We start from the raw sequence: 18,638 nt of genomic DNA, 5'->3' as shown, positions 1-18,638 counted from the left end.
CAGAAAAAATCAAAGCAGAAAAACCGGATCCTCCAAATGGACCCTAAAATACAACATTTGTCATATATTGACTTGTAAAAAAAAAAGGGGCAGAGCGCACCGATGTGTACTTTGGAACAACGTATTCGAACTCAACCCGCACATGCTTAAAAATATTTGGAGGCCCCTAAATTTTGGGGGCCCTGTGCAGTCGCACAGCCCGCACATGCTATGGGCCGATTCTGATCAGAAAGGTTATTGGGTTACAATCAATGATCGGCTATCGAATTGAAAGCCATTATCCATGACATTGAAACACAATGTGCCAATAAGATGATTGTGAAAGCTGAAATTCTGATAGCGTGGGCAGAATTCACAGTTGCCAAATTGTCCTGGAAAAAAAAACATTCCTTTACTCTCATGTTCCTGCTTCGGTCCTAAAAATCAACTTGCACACCTACCAACTAAGGAAAAGAATAAGGATATATAATATATAAATTGAAATGTGACAATTGTACGCGTCATTTAATAAAGCATATATGCTCTTTATTACACGTGGGTTAGGGTTAGCTCTTCTTCTTCTTATTTTTCTTTCCCCCGCATGCAACAATTAATTCTTTCTTTTATGAACAAAATCACAACATAATCTTTAGAAGATGCAAGCAGTTCCTGGAAATTAATAATGTGACCAGAATCAAAGAGCATAAGTGAGGGCTTCTAGTTTTAAGAGAAAAATATAAAAAGGCAAAAAAAAAGTGAATTGAAAGTCGGGACAATATCGAGGTCTTTTGTATAAAACCCAATACCTGCTAAACAGGTGGTTAAGTTGGGGACAATATCGATGTTGCTAATAGTGGGCCAAGGATCTGTACCTCTGATTAACAAGAACAAAAAGAAAAACAAATTTTCCAAAAGAAAAAAGAAAAGAAAAACATATCCTTCAACAAATAAGAATTAAGGTTTATGCTTTCTCTTCTAATTAGCTTGTAAAAGGTATCCATATATAATGAGGATATATAAGGAACCAATCAGAGTATATATTCCAAAATTGACAACTGTGTCGACATATTGGCCATTTTGATATTCTCTTGTACTTTACAAGAGCAAAATCCGAGCTAGAAATAAAAAAAAAATTAGAATACTGTACCAAAAATTGAGGAAATAAATTGGGCATTTTGTGATAAAGATAATGCAAACCGTGAAAATTATAGGATATGATATCTCCTTGGCCAGAGGTAGCTGGATTGAGAGAGATGATGAAGATTATTGTTTAGAAATGTTGTATATGGAATATTTCAAAAGAAAATGTATTGGAATTTTTAGCAAGCAAATATCAGGCTTGAACCACAAGCCAAGAATTATATTTATATCGCATTAAAGTAGCTTTTTGAGTTGAGAAGGTATATATTACGAGAGGCAAAGATCTCTCGAAGGGACGTCTAATACATCAAACAGCAGATTGTGCATATATCTAAAGCCAAGCATTATGTTTGGTTGGCGAAATGGCAAGTCCACACAATTATCTAATGCCATGTCTGTAAGTGCTACCCAGTATATATACGTTCTCTAATACTTGTCTAATTATATAATTTGCTTTAGGTTTCTTCATGCTTTTGTGTTTCTTTCATTTGTGTGATAGATTGTGGAACTGTTGGTGCATATGGATTGCGAAGGATGCGAAAAACGAATACGAAGAGCGATTTCGAAAATAGAGGGCAAGAATTTATAATTCATTTTTGTTTCATCCATCTCCTTATTAGTTTGATGCTTTCATATTTCTTTGGCAATATTCAGTTAGGACTTACATTTCTTGGCAAAATTCCTAGCTCTGCTCCTGTATAATATAATTCTTCATTAGTTAATTACTTGTCATTTACATGCATATCTATGTATGTGTAATGATGAGAATATAATATTGCATGCATGCATAAGTGCAGGTGTGGATAGCTTAGAAATAGACATGGATAAGCAAAAGGTAACGGTGACGGGGTATGTGGATCAGCGGAAGGTGTTAAAGGTTGTGAGAAGAACAGGAAGGAGAGCGGAGTTTTGGCCCTTCCCATACGACACCGAATACTATCCGTATGCATCTCAATACTTAGACGAATCCACGTATTCGTCTTCCTATAACTACTACATGCATGGCTCTAATGAAAGCGTACATGGCTACTTCCCGGACCCTTTATACTCAACCGTCGCAGATCAAACTGTACATCTCTTCAGTGACGACAATGTTCATGCATATTGCACCCTTATGTGATCATCCAGTCACTCACCCTGCTAGCTTCTTAATTTGCAAATTAGTCATCCAAAAATGTTTTCAATTTAATTTGCTGCAGAAAAATTTATATGTACATGGGTGACAGGCAGTGTATGTGTATAGTAAAATTTGGCACATGACCCGAAGTAAATTCTGGCCTTTGCCACGAAAATTAAAATTGGAGCCATTGCTCTCAATAGCAATGGTTTTTTGTCACCAAAGCAATAGCCACGTCTAATACATGACCCATTCTTTTACTCGCGTTTAGGGCCGCCCTAGAGATGGGCACCGAGGATGACCACCCTGGTTCTCGAATAAGGGGGGCTCAAATCTTTTTAATGAATTTAAGTCCATATTACAATGAATTTAACAATATGGGTCCGAACAAAAATTACTTTAAATCTTTAACAATACAAGAGTCCACATTTAAAATTCAACATTAGAAAATTATTGATTTACTTTGGAACAACAAATATATAATTAATCCAACACTTAAATGTTTAGTTATTCTAGTATGACGGTTTTTTTGTTGTCAACAATTTAATGCTCCAAACCAATGAAACTGGCAGTTTCAATTCAAGAACTTGAGCCACTTCGGTTCAACACCTCTATTTCCTGCAAAGACATAAGCAATCAAAGATACATTTTGCATTTGCAACAAAGCTCTTCTCTTGAAGTCTTCCATGCTTGGGTATAAAACCCAGAAATCATAATTTGCTATGGATGATGAATCCATTTCGGGGCAAACCCATAAACTCTGTGGATGATGAATTTTGGGGCAAACACATAAACTTTGTGGATGATGAATCTGTTTTGGGGCAAGCCCATAAACTCTGTGGATGATGAATTCATCTTGGGGTCAAACCCATAAACTCTATGGATGTTGAATCCATCTTGGGGTCAAACCTACAAAATATTGGGAGGAAAACCCATAAATTCCCATTGAATAGTTAATCTGTTTTGGGTGGGAAAAATCCACAAAACATTATTTGGTGAAAAAACCATGGAGCCATGCATGTTTAACCCGTAAAGAAAATTTTCATGCTTAGGCCTTCTCCAATTCATGAGGGGCTAAATCCAAATTTTCCCCTTCCAAAAAGTAACTATTTGAGTTTTGCCCGGACTCAAATCGTTTTTTCTCCCAACCCTCTCGACTCAAATTTTAAGTCCGCAACTTTATTAAATTGTTTAAGAATGGTTTAAGTCTAATTTTTTTTTTATGGAAAACTTTTATTCTCTAATCTTTTTAAATAACATCATAATTTAATTTTTTTGAACAATTTGACTTAAAAAAAATTGAAATTCCATAAATTTAATTTTATTCCAAAAGTAAACACACAAGATAATTGAAACACAAAAGGAGGATTGAAACAATTGTCGACCTCATTCACCATCTCCAAAGCTCCTCCAAAGGTGATTGATCAAATCATGTCGGAGACCCTGATGCACATGTGCAGATCGAACTCTATTATGATGAATCATGTAATAAGAGAGAGTCTGCCTATCTTGGTGGTACTTGTATGTAATGCTTGGCTCCAGCTCATATTGTCTTGCTCTGTTTGGTGGCTTCATTCTCCGGTATTAAAATGTGGCCTTTCAACGAAGTAGTTGGACATGAGATTGTAATGGCGATCTTCCCTCTCACGGTTCTTGTACTCATGACCGACTATCGACCCACCATGTTTGGTGGCTTCATTCTCCAGTATTAAAATGTGGCCTTTCAACGAAGTAGTCGGACATGAGATTGTGATGGTGATCTTCCCTCTCAGGATTCTTGTACTCATGACCGACTACCAACCCGCCATGTTTGGTGGCTTCATTCTCCAGTGAAGTATGGTGGACAATGGCTTGTATCACTCTCTGATGATGTTCTTCATCATCTGAATCATCATCAAACAAAAAAGAAAAGATGGCCTTGCCACGGTTATCCATTGAAAGCTTCAAATGATAAGAAAACTATGAGAATGAAGAAGATGATGTGCTTCAAAATGATATCAAAAGTATAAGAATGAAAGAAGATTGATGAAATTGACAAAGGAAAAATAAATTGAGAAATAGAAAAAATGTTTGTGGTAGATTAATTGAGAAATAGGTGAGTATTTATAGAGTTTGGAGTGAGTTTTGGGGTTGGATTTGATTTGGATTAATTTAAAATATTATTTTGATCGTTGGATTTAAATTTTAGCCGTTGGATCTTTTTTTTTACTGTTAAAATAGCTTAGATTTAATCTAGATCGTTGATTTAAAGTTACTATTAGAAATTTTTTTTTTTTTAAAAAAAAGGAAATTTGAATTGCAACGGCCACTTTAAGCTGGAATAAAGCCAGCAGCGTGGGCCCAGTCTCTTTTTTAAAGTTATTATTAGATTATTATTTTTTGGTTTAAAAAAAAGGAAGTTTGAATTGCAACGGTCACTTCACCAGGAACAGACACGTGACATGGGCTAGGAGACAAAGCCACCAACACTGGCCCCAACGCGGGCCCCAGTGTCTTTTCTGATGCACATGGGCTGTGCTATCTGTTGGTGGGCTCCACTGAATAGTTTTGGGTCCAGACAATACTTGGACTGGTATTTGGGTCCAAATTTAGGTTTTCCCAAATTTTGGCCTCTTCATTTTCTTGGGTTGGGAGACGTTTTGGGCAATAATTTGGGATATTTTGGGTTTAGTCCCTTGGGTTGGAGATGGCCTTAGTCCACTGAAAATGAAGGCTTGGGTGTTTAACCCATCAACAGCTCATCGATGATATTCATCAAAGTTATGAATGCTTTTGAGCATTCACATGTTCTTGTTGCCATCAAACAAGAGGAAATCACGCCTTTTATCTGGTTTCAGCACCATGAACAAGGCAAAGAAATATCATTAGAAAGTCTCAAGCAAACAACATAAAGCTGTGAGATTTCTATGATGACAATGATCCACTACAAAAAAAAAAAAAGCCAGTTCCCTTTGTTGATCCATGGCCGTCAAGAAGTCACAAAGAAAAGCTCACTTGATGCACACCAGATGAGGCGAAGGCAAGGCTCAAGACAGCCAACTTGTTCCAATCGCTGATGTAGCTAGCAATTAAAAGGGGGAAAGTCCGCCACTTTGCTCCACTAAGAAAAGGAAAGGGACAATTAAGGCTTTGTCATTATCGGACAGTTTTGAAGGCCAACTCAAATTAACGATCTTTTTGTCAAATAAATGACAAAACAAGCAAGGTGATTGGTGAACAAGCATTTATCAAATTGCTTAAACACCACTTCACTTGATATCACATTCAAGAGCTCCCAAATCAAAAGCCTCAAATACTTTATAGCAACAAACTCAAAGTCCCTGGCTTGTACTGAAGCCAGGAAGAGTGCCAACATAGAGAAAAACTAAAGGGAGTTATGCTTTCTGAAAGCGAACCCAGATTATGGGAGAAAGCCTCAAAATGGAGCAATGAAATCCTTGCTAATCAAAGAGATCGACAAATGGTCAAAAGCATGATGGTAAGGGAACCACTCCTTGTAAAGCATGCTTCTGGAGCAGTAAGTTCAATAATTTGTGGTACAAAATAAAAGCAAGCATTTAGCTGCACACCAAGTAAATAGATGATGCAAGGGCACAACAGTAAAAAGGCCAAAGCACAAGAACTCTAAGATTTGTGGACATCACCACCAGGGTTACATATGCTGCGGCTACAAGGAAATAAATAGTGGATTATCCATTTCCCTCCTCAGAGTTGTACATCGAAGGAAGTAAGGATGGACATCTAGAAGGCCATCATATGAGACCCAAGAAAAAATAATGTAAGCAATGAGACCAAACTTGCAACACAAAGCGATGCAAGAGCGAAGTGTCGAAAAAATGTCAGTCAAGGTTCACCAGAACTAAAGTAATTGATGGTCAAGGAGGCTCAATAAAATGTTTATGGCATTCAAGTCTATCTACCTCAATTCTCAAATGCAAGATGGCTACCAAACATGCCCATAAAAAACCAACAAGAAATATGGGAATCAATCATTGTGGCAAGGAAGTTATTCAGAAAGGAGTGTCACGACTCAAACATGGACGATGACTCCAATCCAAATAAATGATTGGTCATGCTCTTAGCATCGAGCTCATTCTCAAAAATATCGAAGGAGCATCAATAATGATTAATAGGTTTGTCAATCACAAGAGCACATTAATCTCAAATCCTCCAAATCATGCATGGATACAAATGCATGTGTTAATGATCAAATTAAATGTGGCTTCATCAAAATTGCCCATTAATTTTCTTTGACATTGACAATGAAAAAGCCATTCCAAAATTTCTCATGGTCATCTACCCATGCAAATTTCAATGAGATCAAATTCCTCTAAAATCTCTCAAACACAAATTCCCATTTAGTGAGTCATTCACTCATTAATTTTCAAATTTGGAACTATGTTGGTGTGGGGACATATATTTCGGCAGCCAATAAAAAAATGACACATGGAAAAAGTGATATTCCTTAGGTCAACTAATTACCCTAATTAAATCCTATTTAGGGAATTATCTTTGATTTAATTCCTATCATCTTTTTGGGGAAAGAATAATCCTAATTAAATAAGGATTACTCTCCAAACCCTAGCCAAGCAAGGAGCCTATAAATACATGGCTACACGAGACTTTTGGGGTAATTCTAAATACTCTTAACCCTAGCCGAACGTCTCTCTCTCACACACACGACTCCGGCCACCACCACACATCGCTCCGGCCACCCAGCTCTCCCCGTGAGAGAAGACCTTCATCCTTTCCTTTATTGTGTCGTATCTTTCTCAAGATACAATTAACTGACTTAGGCATCGGAGGGCCTTTAGCCAACATCCCCCTTGGGTGTGGTCTATTTACTCCAATATTTTTCACAGGGATCGAGGAATAAGGTAGATAAGGAAATTTGAAGGGCAAAGAATCTCTTGCAAATATTCTCCCATGAGAATTTTGCTCAAATATTTTGGTGCTTTCATTGAGAGCATGAGTTATACTCAACGTGTGCTCTCGAATTAAAGGAATCTATTTCCTCTCATCTATCACTCAACCAAAGCCTTCCAAACAACCATGGTTGGAAGCAAACGCATGAGAAGCAAGATTGCCTCAACGACTCAATCCAGATGGATTTGAGCCTTCACGATGGTGCGACTTCGAAGCAGCTGCCACTTTTTACTATCGAGGCCGAGGCACAATATCCTGGAACCATGGCTGTCGTTACAACTCTAGTTGTTGTCGCAGCTCCTTCTCTCTACCCCAAGGCTGAGAGCACCTTCTCGTTGTGTGTCGCCGTTCCTCCTCTCGGCCCTGCAACCAACACCACCTTGTAGCCGACTCCACCACCTCCATTACAGCTTCGTGGCTAGATATGAGGCCCTTCACCATGATAGCGCCACTATACAAGGCGTAAGGACTAGTCGTGGCCTTTTCGGCGCCGCTACTAATTTTGACTATTGTGGAACAATTAGAACCGTTCCTTCTTTTGCCACCACACACGATGTTCACGGCTCCCTGGCATACCCCCAACGAAACCCTAGTTCGCGTGCAATTGGGCTCCACATAATTCTCTCCTCCAGATCCAAGCAGTCAAGCAGACCTCAGCCTTAGAGTCGACCAATTGACTCGACGAATGTACAACCAAAACAACTTGGTTGGACAGCTCCTCAGGTAGATCAACTTGGTTCGAGACCTTGACCCTGGATCTCATGGTGAAGAGAGAAGGATGGGCGGATGCATCGGCAGGTAGTTCGAGAGGTCCCAAGTAGGTCTAGCATGAGCAAGTAGGCAAGGAGAAGGACGAAAACGCATTGTTCAGCATGCTAGCATGTGTTGCGTAGATTTAGCTCCACCAAAATGGATTAAGCTGCATCCTCAACTTGTGATACTCGCAAGTGCACGAACCGTTGGTAGTATAGCATATGTAAGTGCGAGGTCGATTCCACAGGGATTAGTGATTGAATGATCCAATTTAGTTTCCCTACACAAAATAGAAACAAAAACAAAGAACATAAAACAAGGAAGAAAGAAATAAGTAACTTAAGCAAATAAGTTCCCAAGTTCAATTAGATTAATGGATTGATTCTAGCTAAAGTATGATTAAGCCATGGTGTGTGGTCATAACCTTGTGTTCCTAATTCCCTAATTTGATCATTTGTTGTCTAACCTAAAATTAAGCATTAGGAACCCATTAAGCATAGAAGAACATTTTAAACAACCAAGCATGTATCTAATCCCTGTTGTCGAATGTCCATACATACTCTTCCTATTCATAGTTCAATTCGAATTAAAGCATGGTGTATACTCTTAATTCAAACCAAGATAGCTAACATGCAAGCCTAAATGGTGATCAATCATTCAAACTAGCATATTAACTTATAAGCATAATGAATAAGAACAAAAACCATAATTGAAACTTGGAAACTAATTAAACTTGAATACTTAAGAAAGAATGTACATTACAAGAAAAATAAATTACAACTAAGAAAACATTAAAGAAAGCTAGAATTGAGAACTAGAAAGCAAAACTAAGAGAATTTGAGGGAGAGAAGGGAAGTGTTTGAGAACTTTGAGGAGGGAGAAGAAAGTGTTTGGGAACTTTAGAGAATTTTGGAAGAACATGTGTTTGAGAGCTTTGAGGATTTTGGAAGGGAATGTGTTTAAGACATGGGGAATTTGGAAGAGAGTGTTTAGGAACTTTGAGAATTTGGAAGAGAGTGGTTGAGAACTTGGAGGATGTTTGTGAACTTGGAGAATTTGAGAACTTAGGGAAGGAAGAGAAATGTGTTTGTGAAGTGTTTGAGACATGGAGACTTTTGGAAGAGAAGGGAAGTAGAGAGATGTTTGAGAACTTTGAGGATTTGGAAGAGAGTGGTTGAGAACTTGGAGGATGTTTGTGAACTTGGAGAATTTGAGAACTTAGGGAAGGAAGAGAAATGTGTTTGTGAAGTGTTTGAGACATGGAGACTTTTGGAAGAGAAGGGAAGTAGAGAGATGTTTGATATTTAGTACAAAGAAAATTTAATAGAATGATCTTATTACAACAATTGAGAACTACAAAGGGAAACTAAGAGAATTTGAGGGAGAGAAGGGAAGGGAGCTCTAGAGAAGTGCTTGAGAGCTCCCCCCCTTGGGGTGTGTTTACAAGCTTAGAGAACTTCCCTATTTATAGGCCTAGGGGAAGTGAAAATCTGAATTCAATATGGCTAATGCATACAACACTTGTTTTATAAAATCTGAAATGGTTGATGCACTTGTATTAGAAAATCTAAATTGGGTGATGCACTTCACCAATAGATCCCACCAGCAGCCCTAGCTCATCTTCATGTCACCATGACCAAGCTTCCAACCAGAAATGATAGCTCATACCTAGCTCACCATGACCAAGCATCCAACCAGCACATGCTAAGGTCAGCATGACCAGCAACTTCAAGGGCTTACAACTTGGGCTTCTCTTAATCAAATTAGGACTTTAAGCACTCCAAATTGAAGTTCAGAATGTCTTCTTTCCAGCCATATGTTATTTGGGCCAATCCAAGGTCGGAGGAAGAAGTTAAGGCCGAAACAAATTGCTAACTCATTTTCCGCGCTGATAAGATCCATCCTGAGCATGGTTCTGTGTTTGCTAGGTAACGGACTCCAGATTTATCCAATGGGGCTGAATTTTGGATATGTTATAGTACACACCAATTGGAACAACTTTCATGAAGAATATGGCCTCATTCGAGCTATGTAGGTTGTTGAAACAATGCTTGCAATATGACCTACGGAACTGGACTGGCAGGGGGCTGTAGCCAAAATGAGTTTGTCTTTAAGCTCTTCATCCATTCATCCAAATTAGGCCTTAACATGCATGGATTGCATCATTTCCTATCCAAAGCCATCATTGTTCCCTAAAGCTGAAAGATAAACACAAAAAGGATTAAAAGTACAAGTTTAACTCAAAAACATAACCAAATCATAAGCTAGAAGGGTACAAAATGATATACAATTATGAACCGATCAAATACCCCCAAACCTAGATTTTGCTAGTCCTCGAGCAAAACAACACAAAACAAAGTTAAAAACAAAACAAGAAGTTAACTAGACCACTTTCGTAGGTAACTCGATTGCATTGAGCGTATGCAACATGCCTTTAAACCTCTAGGCATCCCTAGTAGGAGGAGTTTTGTCTCCTGAGGGTTTAACAGTTACGATACCCACAAACGTTTTTCTAACTCTACAAAACAAAATGGTTAGAAAACTTATTAGATTTGTTAGTTCTTAAGCAAAACCAAAAACAAAAACAAACATAAAAATAAAAACAAAACACAAAACACAAAACACAAAAACAAAAAAAACAAAATCAAAATAAAAACTCAAAACAATCTTTCCGAACATTTTGTGAAGAGAAATGACTCATGCACATGACTTAAACGTTTTGACAATAAAAGCTCAATTTTAGACATTATTCACAAAGCGGAAAAGTTCAAAACATAATATGCTCAAAGTGTAGTAGTGTGATAGCCAAATGCAACAAATTCCCCAATCTTAGTTTTCACACAATTTCAAAAATCATACAAAGCACAAATTCAACTTCAAATCTCACCAAAGTTGTCCTCTCACAAATGAATCACTCAGAAGAGGGCTATAATGCAACACTCAGTTATAAACATGAGATTAGAGTTAAACCATAAAGACTTAACTCAAAATAGAAAGATGAAGAACTTGCATTAATATGATCTCAAGAAGGATGCCAAACACTTAAAAGCAGAAAATGAATGCAATTCAACCACATGACATTTAAGATCAATTTAGGTCTTTAGTAAAGGTTGTAACTGGGCCAAGGGAGTAAGGTGAGTAAAAAATGAAAGGTATGGATAATACAAAGTCCAAGGAACTCGCAATGTAAGAGCATAAAATAATTGTTTACAAGACTTCGAATCATCACGATTAGATTTTTTCTTTTACATGATCAAAACTCCTTATACCTTCATTTACATTGATTGATACTCCTTTCCTTTAATTGAACAAACACCAATTTATTTTGAAGGCCCAAAAATGAAATTTCAATCAACCACCACTTAAATTTTCTCTTTTCTTTCACCAATTGTGTGATTTTTTTTTTCTTCGAAATGTAACACCCATTCCCAAACTTAGTATGAAAAACACATCCCAATTAAAGCTCATGAGTTCCTTAGAAAGGTAAATATTTGTTTTTCGGGCTAAGGCGAGGAAATAAAATTGGTAAATGAAAGAAAAGGTTTACATGTAGGCTCAAAATGGTTAACAATGGAAAATCATGCTTAAGCATGCATAAGGTTAGCTTGAAAGGCACAAACGATCCAAAGAGGGCCTTAATATCACTTCTTAAATGTCATGAAATCAAATTGCATAAGAATGAATGACTTTTAAGTGTTCAACCAAATCAATGAATAATGAGATCAAACAACAACTTTGATGACAAGAAAATAAGAGTATGTATATAACACTCATGAATTGAAGTACAAGGCTCAAAAGCTCACTTTATATGGTTGGTTATATAAGTCTAATTTATGCTTCATACAATTCTTTAGATCATGCAAATCCTTTAATTGGAAAATTATGAAACAAATGGCAAGTTTAAAGAAGGTTTCAAGCATATCATGTTAGAACAATGCCAAATTAATTTTTTTTTTTTTTTAATTTTAATTTATTTTTTTTTAATAAAGAAAAAAAACACTAAAAAAAAAATGAAATCCAATTTTCATTTAAGTCATGCAAACATTTATCACAATCTCATCAAATGTGTTCGGAAAGTGAATAAAATCAAAATAAAAATAAAAGCAAGACTCAAACAAAATAAAATAAAAATAAAAACAAGCAAAAAAATTAAATTAAATTAAGGAAAAAAATCAAATTTACATGCTAAACTCCAATACCCCCAAACCTAGAAATGAACATTGTCCTCAATGTTTAAAAATTAGGAACAAGCAGTGTCATAGCAAGAAATGAAAGGTACTAAAGTAAATATAAATCACAAAACACACAAGAATTAAAATACACAAATAAAATAATTACAAAAATAAAAATTACAAAACAAACAAACAAACAAACAAAAAATGAAACAGTAAACCCTAATCACACAATTCTGAAACCCAAAAAAAAATTTGAAGCCCAAAGCCCACAATGAAATTAACCCACCTTGAAACCCAAACAAGGTGAAAAACCGACCCAAAATGAATTCTGAAGCCCACACATTTTATTATTATTATTATTTTTTTTTTTTAAAAAGAAGATAAAACGTGAATTATGAGCGCAAAGTGGGAATTCTGAAAAGAAAGCACGTGGTCCCTAATGTCGTCTCATGGATAGTCACGGGCAGAAAGCAGGAGCCACGTGTCGACGCATAGAGGCGCCGCAGACTCCACAAGCAGAAATTACGGGGCCATACAAAGTCGTGATGACTTTACTGAACGCGTCCGTTCAGAAAGGTCACGTCGAGATAAATGTGTTGGGTACGGTTGGGAAGCGAGAAGGTTGTGGGACTCGATGAATGCTGGAGATTCAGAAATGCTTAGACGCTGCAATGGCTAGGCTTTGTCAAAGACTATATCTATAAGAAGGAAAAAGAAGGGGATAAAAACAAAACCACAAACTCAGAAACACAAAAGAGAAAAGAAGAAAAAAGTGAGAAATCAAATGGCCTCTTCCTACCCATTTTCGTTGGATCTCAACCTAGCTCCACCGACTCAAACACGGGGCCAAGCAGCAGCACCAGTATGGATGCCCTACTTTGGCTCCTCACGGGGGCCTGTGTCTGTCAATGACTCAATACTCCTAGACAACGATGTTGCTATTGGAGTTGGCAGAAATTTAGTGACTCCCAAAGATATACATGTGTTCGGGACAAGGGATGACAACCGAGTCACGAGTGATGCCCTGGCACTGAGCGTGCAGAGTACAGCATGTGTTGCAAGTTTGGGTCATCGCCTACTTGCGAAGTCCCATGAGGTAGAGGTGCTGAAAGCTCAGTTGGCGGCGGAGCGAAGTATGGTTGAAGATTGTCAAAGTGCTATAAAGAGCTTAAAAAGGGAGAGGTCAAGGATAGTGGAGGTGAATCGACACCAGCTAGAAGTATTGCGGGACGAGAATAAAAACCTATCAAAGATGGTAGAGTTGTATTCTCGCGACATGCGAAAGCAGCTGGAGGACCTAGACCGACCGGGTAAACGCAAGCAAGCAGATCGCGAGAGTAGTTACGCTCAAGCTAAGATTGCGATCTTTGGGAGCTCAAGTGATGAGCCCCAAGAGGCTGTGCGTGAAGCCCCGGAAGAGGACAGCCAGAGGGCCAAACTCAAAGCTCCTATGGTCGAGACACCGAGCGCCAAGAAGAAATGATTTCAGTTTTTATTTATTATTTAATTTTAAAGTGTATGTGTGTTTTTTTTTTTTCTTTAATTGGGAAATAAAAACGTTAGCTATCTCAAAGAAACGATTGACCCTAAATGTAAAGAACGACAATCAAACAAAAACACGAAGACCCAAACAAGATTTTTTTTTATTTTTATTTTTTATTTTTAGTTAAGTAAATACACAAATAACTGCTTCTTCTTTTAAGAGAAAAACTTAAGGATGACCAGTTAAGGGCCTCAGAAAACACAGCCAGGGGTTCCGGGAAGGTTGGAGGGGTCACAATGGTCCCGCTTAAAACCCTAACTTCTTAGACACCGAAGGTGTCGCCTTAAAGAACTCCTAGACACTGTATAGACTGCGGTTGCTCACTGGAGTTACCAAAAATTTAGCTCCTTCAAAGAATATCCTATGAGTTTTAAATTATACTACCTAATTAAATAAAAAACAAAATAAATAAATAAATAAATAAACTGAAATAAACACGCAATTCAAACAAGAATTTAAAAGAAGAGTTGGGATTCTTGCACCAGGTGTCCAAGACGCATCTTTAATTTTGTCTCTTCTTCCAACTACATTATTAAGAAACCTGTCAAACAAGAAGAAAATAATTGAAAATAAAATAAAATAAAATAAAATAAAATAAAAACTGAAAAAGCAAAAACACAAACATCAGAAAACAGGGAGGCAAAAGTAAGTGAAAGTGTAGACATGCTCCCTTTTAAAAAAAACGTGCTCGCAATTTGCGCCAGAAATGAAGGGATCCGAGAGAAAAGAGCACAGGATAGCACCCTCGAGATCCGAAGTGCTTTCGGCTCCCTCGTCTGTATAAGTCTATTTAAACTCATCTCGGTGAAGTAGAAGAGTACCCCGCATTTCTTCCTGCAAATTCAGAGAAAAACATCAAAAAATCCAAAAACAAAACAATGGCATCCTCATGCACTCACCTTGATGATCTCAACCTTGAATTGTCCCTTGCGCCACCGAATGCGCAGATAAGGGCTCCTCAAAACCATGTCTTCCCAAACTCCACATATCATCATGGTACGGCCTCAAACTTTGCTGAGGTAATACCGAACTTTTCTGAGGCAGTGCCGAACAGAGCAGCGCTGCTGGAAGGCATGATTGGCAGCAAGCTCACATCGACAGATCATCTGCATGTGGCAAAGAGGTCTGACAAGGCAGCAGTGGAGGAGTCCCACAATTTAACTGTGCTCCACGCGGTCTCGGCTACCAATTTGGGCATGCGTTTACTGGCGAGAACACGGGAGTGTGCCGCGATGAGCGAGGAAATAGTTTCCTTGAAGGCTATGGTGGCGGACTTGCAGAAGCGGCTCTACTGTGCCAATCAGCACGTGGAAGCACTGCAAAGAAAAAATGAGGACCATGTGGAGCTGCTGCAGATTCTGCAAGTAAGAGATAATAGAGGCATGCCATGAAGATGAAGATGAAGACGAAGAAGAAGAAGAAGAAGTTGTTTTTATTTTTAATTTATTTGAATGTTCTTTTTTTTTTTTGTTCTTTTTTTGTTTTTGTTTTTGTTTTTTTTTTAAAAATTTTTTACTTTTTTTTTTTCTTTGTTTGTAATGCAGTGTTTGAGTGAAATAAAAATAATATGTTTTTAACACTCAGAAATAAACTAACTAACCACACCACGTAAATAAATACATAAACTAACTTAACAAAACAAAAAAAAAAAAACAAAGAAGTTCCAAATTGATTTTTTTTTAAAATTTATTATTATTTACAACTAACTGACCACACAAAGAAAAATAAAAAAAATAAAAAAAAGAAGTTCCAAATTTCAATTTACAAGGATAAAAAAAATAAAAACTCAAATTTCAATTTTTTAAAATTTTTTTTTTTTTTTTGTTTTTTTTTTTATAAAACACACAAATATACAAGCAACTCATGGATGACCAGTTAAGGGCCTCAGAAAACACAGCCAGGGGATCCGGGAAGGTTGGAGGGGTCACAAAGCTCCCACTTAAAACCCAAACTTCTTAGACACCGAAGGTGTCGCCTAAAGAACTCCTAGACACTGTATTGACGGAGACGCTCACTGGAGTTACCACGAGTCAGCTAATATAAAAAATCTTTTTAATTTTTTTTTAATAAAAGAAATAGAAAATTAAAATTACTAAAATAATAACAAAACAACTAAAGAGAAAAGATTGGAATACTCCCCCTTGAAGCGATTAGGTCGAGCATGGATGCATTTGGAGGTCGCGACTTCTCCCACTGCTCCACACTCCCCATTCTTATGATTGAGGTTGCCATCTCTCTCCATTTTTATTAAGCTATCATAAATTGCTAAAACGAACACAAAAAACTTGAAACAGAATTAAAGGATTACGAAATATAAAAAAAAACTAAAAATGAAAAGGAAAAATCAACACACGTCCAATTCCATGCTTCAAAGCAACAAGCACCAATGGGTTGTGTAAGCTGGGACTTAAACCCAGTTCTCTTGCTTGTTGGGCAATTGTCCTTTTCTGTTGGACTACAAACACAACTTGTCCATTAACGTCATTAACTTTAAAACTTGAAATTGTCCAGTTAAGAAAAAAAAATAAAGTAGGAAAGCCAAATAGAATCAAACAATGTTACCGATCCCCGGCAACGGCGCCAAAAACTTGTTGCGTAGATTTAGCTCCACCAAAATGGATTAAGCTGCATCCTCAACTTGTGATACTCGCAAGTGCACGAACCGTTGGTAGTATAGCATATGTAAGTGCGAGGTCGATTCCACAGGGATTAGTGATTGAATGATCCAATTTAGTTTCCCTACACAAAATAGAAACAAAAACAAAGAACATAAAACAAGGAAGAAAGAAATAAGTAACTTAAGCAAATAAGTTCCCAAGTTCAATTAGATTAATGGATTGATTCTAGCTAAAGTATGATTAAGCCATGGTGTGTGGTCATAACCTTGTGTTCCTAATTCCCTAATTTGATCATTTGTTGTCTAACCTAAAATTAAGCATTAGGAACCCATTAAGCATAGAAGAACATTTTAAACAACCAAGCATGTATCTAATCCCTGTTGTCGAATGTCCATACATACTCTTCCTATTCATAGTTCAATTCGAATTAAAGCATGGTGTATACTCTTAATTCAAACCAAGATAGCTAACATGCAAGCCTAAATGGTGATCAATCATTCAAACTAGCATATTAACTTATAAGCATAATGAATAAGAACAAAAACCATAATTGAAACTTGGAAACTAATTAAACTTGAATACTTAAGAAAGAATGTACATTACAAGAAAAATAAATTACAACTAAGAAAACATTAAAGAAAGCTAGAATTGAGAACTAGAAAGCAAAACTAAGAGAATTTGAGGGAGAGAAGGGAAGTGTTTGAGAACTTTGAGGAGGGAGAAGAAAGTGTTTGGGAACTTTAGAGAATTTTGGAAGAACATGTGTTTGAGAGCTTTGAGGATTTTGGAAGGGAATGTGTTTAAGACATGGGGAATTTGGAAGAGAGTGTTTAGGAACTTTGAGAATTTGGAAGAGAGTGGTTGAGAACTTGGAGGATGTTTGTGAACTTGGAGAATTTGAGAACTTAGGGAAGGAAGAGAAATGTGTTTGTGAAGTGTTTGAGACATGGAGACTTTTGGAAGAGAAGGGAAGTAGAGAGATGTTTGAGAACTTTGAGGATTTGGAAGAGAGTGGTTGAGAACTTGGAGGATGTTTGTGAACTTGGAGAATTTGAGAACTTAGGGAAGGAAGAGAAATGTGTTTGTGAAGTGTTTGAGACATGGAGACTTTTGGAAGAGAAGGGAAGTAGAGAGATGTTTGATATTTAGTACAAAGAAAATTTAATAGAATGATCTTATTACAACAATTGAGAACTACAAAGGGAAACTAAGAGAATTTGAGGGAGAGAAGGGAAGGGAGCTCTAGAGAAGTGCTTGAGAGCTCCCCCCCTTGGGGTGTGTTTACAAGCTTAGAGAACTTCCCTATTTATAGGCCTAGGGGAAGTGAAAATCTGAATTCAATATGGCTAATGCATACAACACTTGTTTTATAAAATCTGAAATGGTTGATGCACTTGTATTAGAAAATCTAAATTGGGTGATGCACTTCACCAATAGATCCCACCAGCAGCCCTAGCTCATCTTCATGTCACCATGACCAAGCTTCCAACCAGAAATGATAGCTCATACCTAGCTCACCATGACCAAGCATCCAACCAGCACATGCTAAGGTCAGCATGACCAGCAACTTCAAGGGCTTACAACTTGGGCTTCTCTTAATCAAATTAGGACTTTAAGCACTCCAAATTGAAGTTCAGAATGTCTTCTTTCCAGCCATATGTTATTTGGGCCAATCCAAGGTCGGAGGAAGAAGTTAAGGCCGAAACAAATTGCTAACTCATTTTCCGCGCTGATAAGATCCATCCTGAGCATGGTTCTGTGTTTGCTAGGTAACGGACTCCAGATTTATCCAATGGGGCTGAATTTTGGATATGTTATAGTACACACCAATTGGAACAACTTTCATGAAGAATATGGCCTCATTCGAGCTATGTAGGTTGTTGAAACAATGCTTGCAATATGACCTACGGAACTGGACTGGCAGGGGGCTGTAGCCAAAATGAGTTTGTCTTTAAGCTCTTCATCCATTCATCCAAATTAGGCCTTAACATGCATGGATTGCATCATTTCCTATCCAAAGCCATCATTGTTCCCTAAAGCTGAAAGATAAACACAAAAAGGATTAAAAGTACAAGTTTAACTCAAAAACATAACCAAATCATAAGCTAGAAGGGTACAAAATGATATACAATTATGAACCGATCAGCATGTCGTAAGCAACTATGAGCTCCAATCCAAGTAGATCAAATCTTCGCTCAAGGATAGGTCCCAAGACCAATTTGCACTAGAGGTTGGGCCCGAGATTCGATGTTGATGCCAATTTGGGCCTACAAGGAAGTACTCATGCGAGGTTGGGCCCACATGGATATCAGCCTCATGATCCCCCTCAAGATGTGCATGAAGAAAGATTATCACCGGCTCTTTTTGGAAGAGACAATTCACAGTGA

General features: G+C 37.4%; 1 protein-coding gene across 1 annotated transcript; it reads left to right on the top strand.

The window, feature by feature from the left end:
• The first annotated feature begins 1,433 nt into the window (after positions 1-1,433).
• LOC110754934 (Heavy metal transport/detoxification superfamily protein) lies at positions 1,434-2,368 on the top strand. Its single transcript, XM_021956064.2, has 3 exons — positions 1,434-1,516; positions 1,619-1,694; positions 1,917-2,368. The coding sequence occupies exons 1-3, from the start codon at positions 1,466-1,468 to the stop codon at positions 2,237-2,239; spliced, it is 450 nt and encodes a 149-aa protein (XP_021811756.1). The 5' UTR covers positions 1,434-1,465; the 3' UTR covers positions 2,240-2,368.
• Positions 2,369-18,638: the final 16,270 nt, after the last annotated feature.

The sequence above is a fragment of the Prunus avium genome, chromosome 7, assembly GCF_965620075.1.
Source record: "Prunus avium chromosome 7, drPruAviu1.hap1.1, whole genome shotgun sequence".
NCBI classification, from domain to species: Eukaryota; Viridiplantae; Streptophyta; class Magnoliopsida; order Rosales; family Rosaceae; genus Prunus; species Prunus avium.
This window is presented reverse-complemented; position numbering and strand designations above follow the sequence as displayed.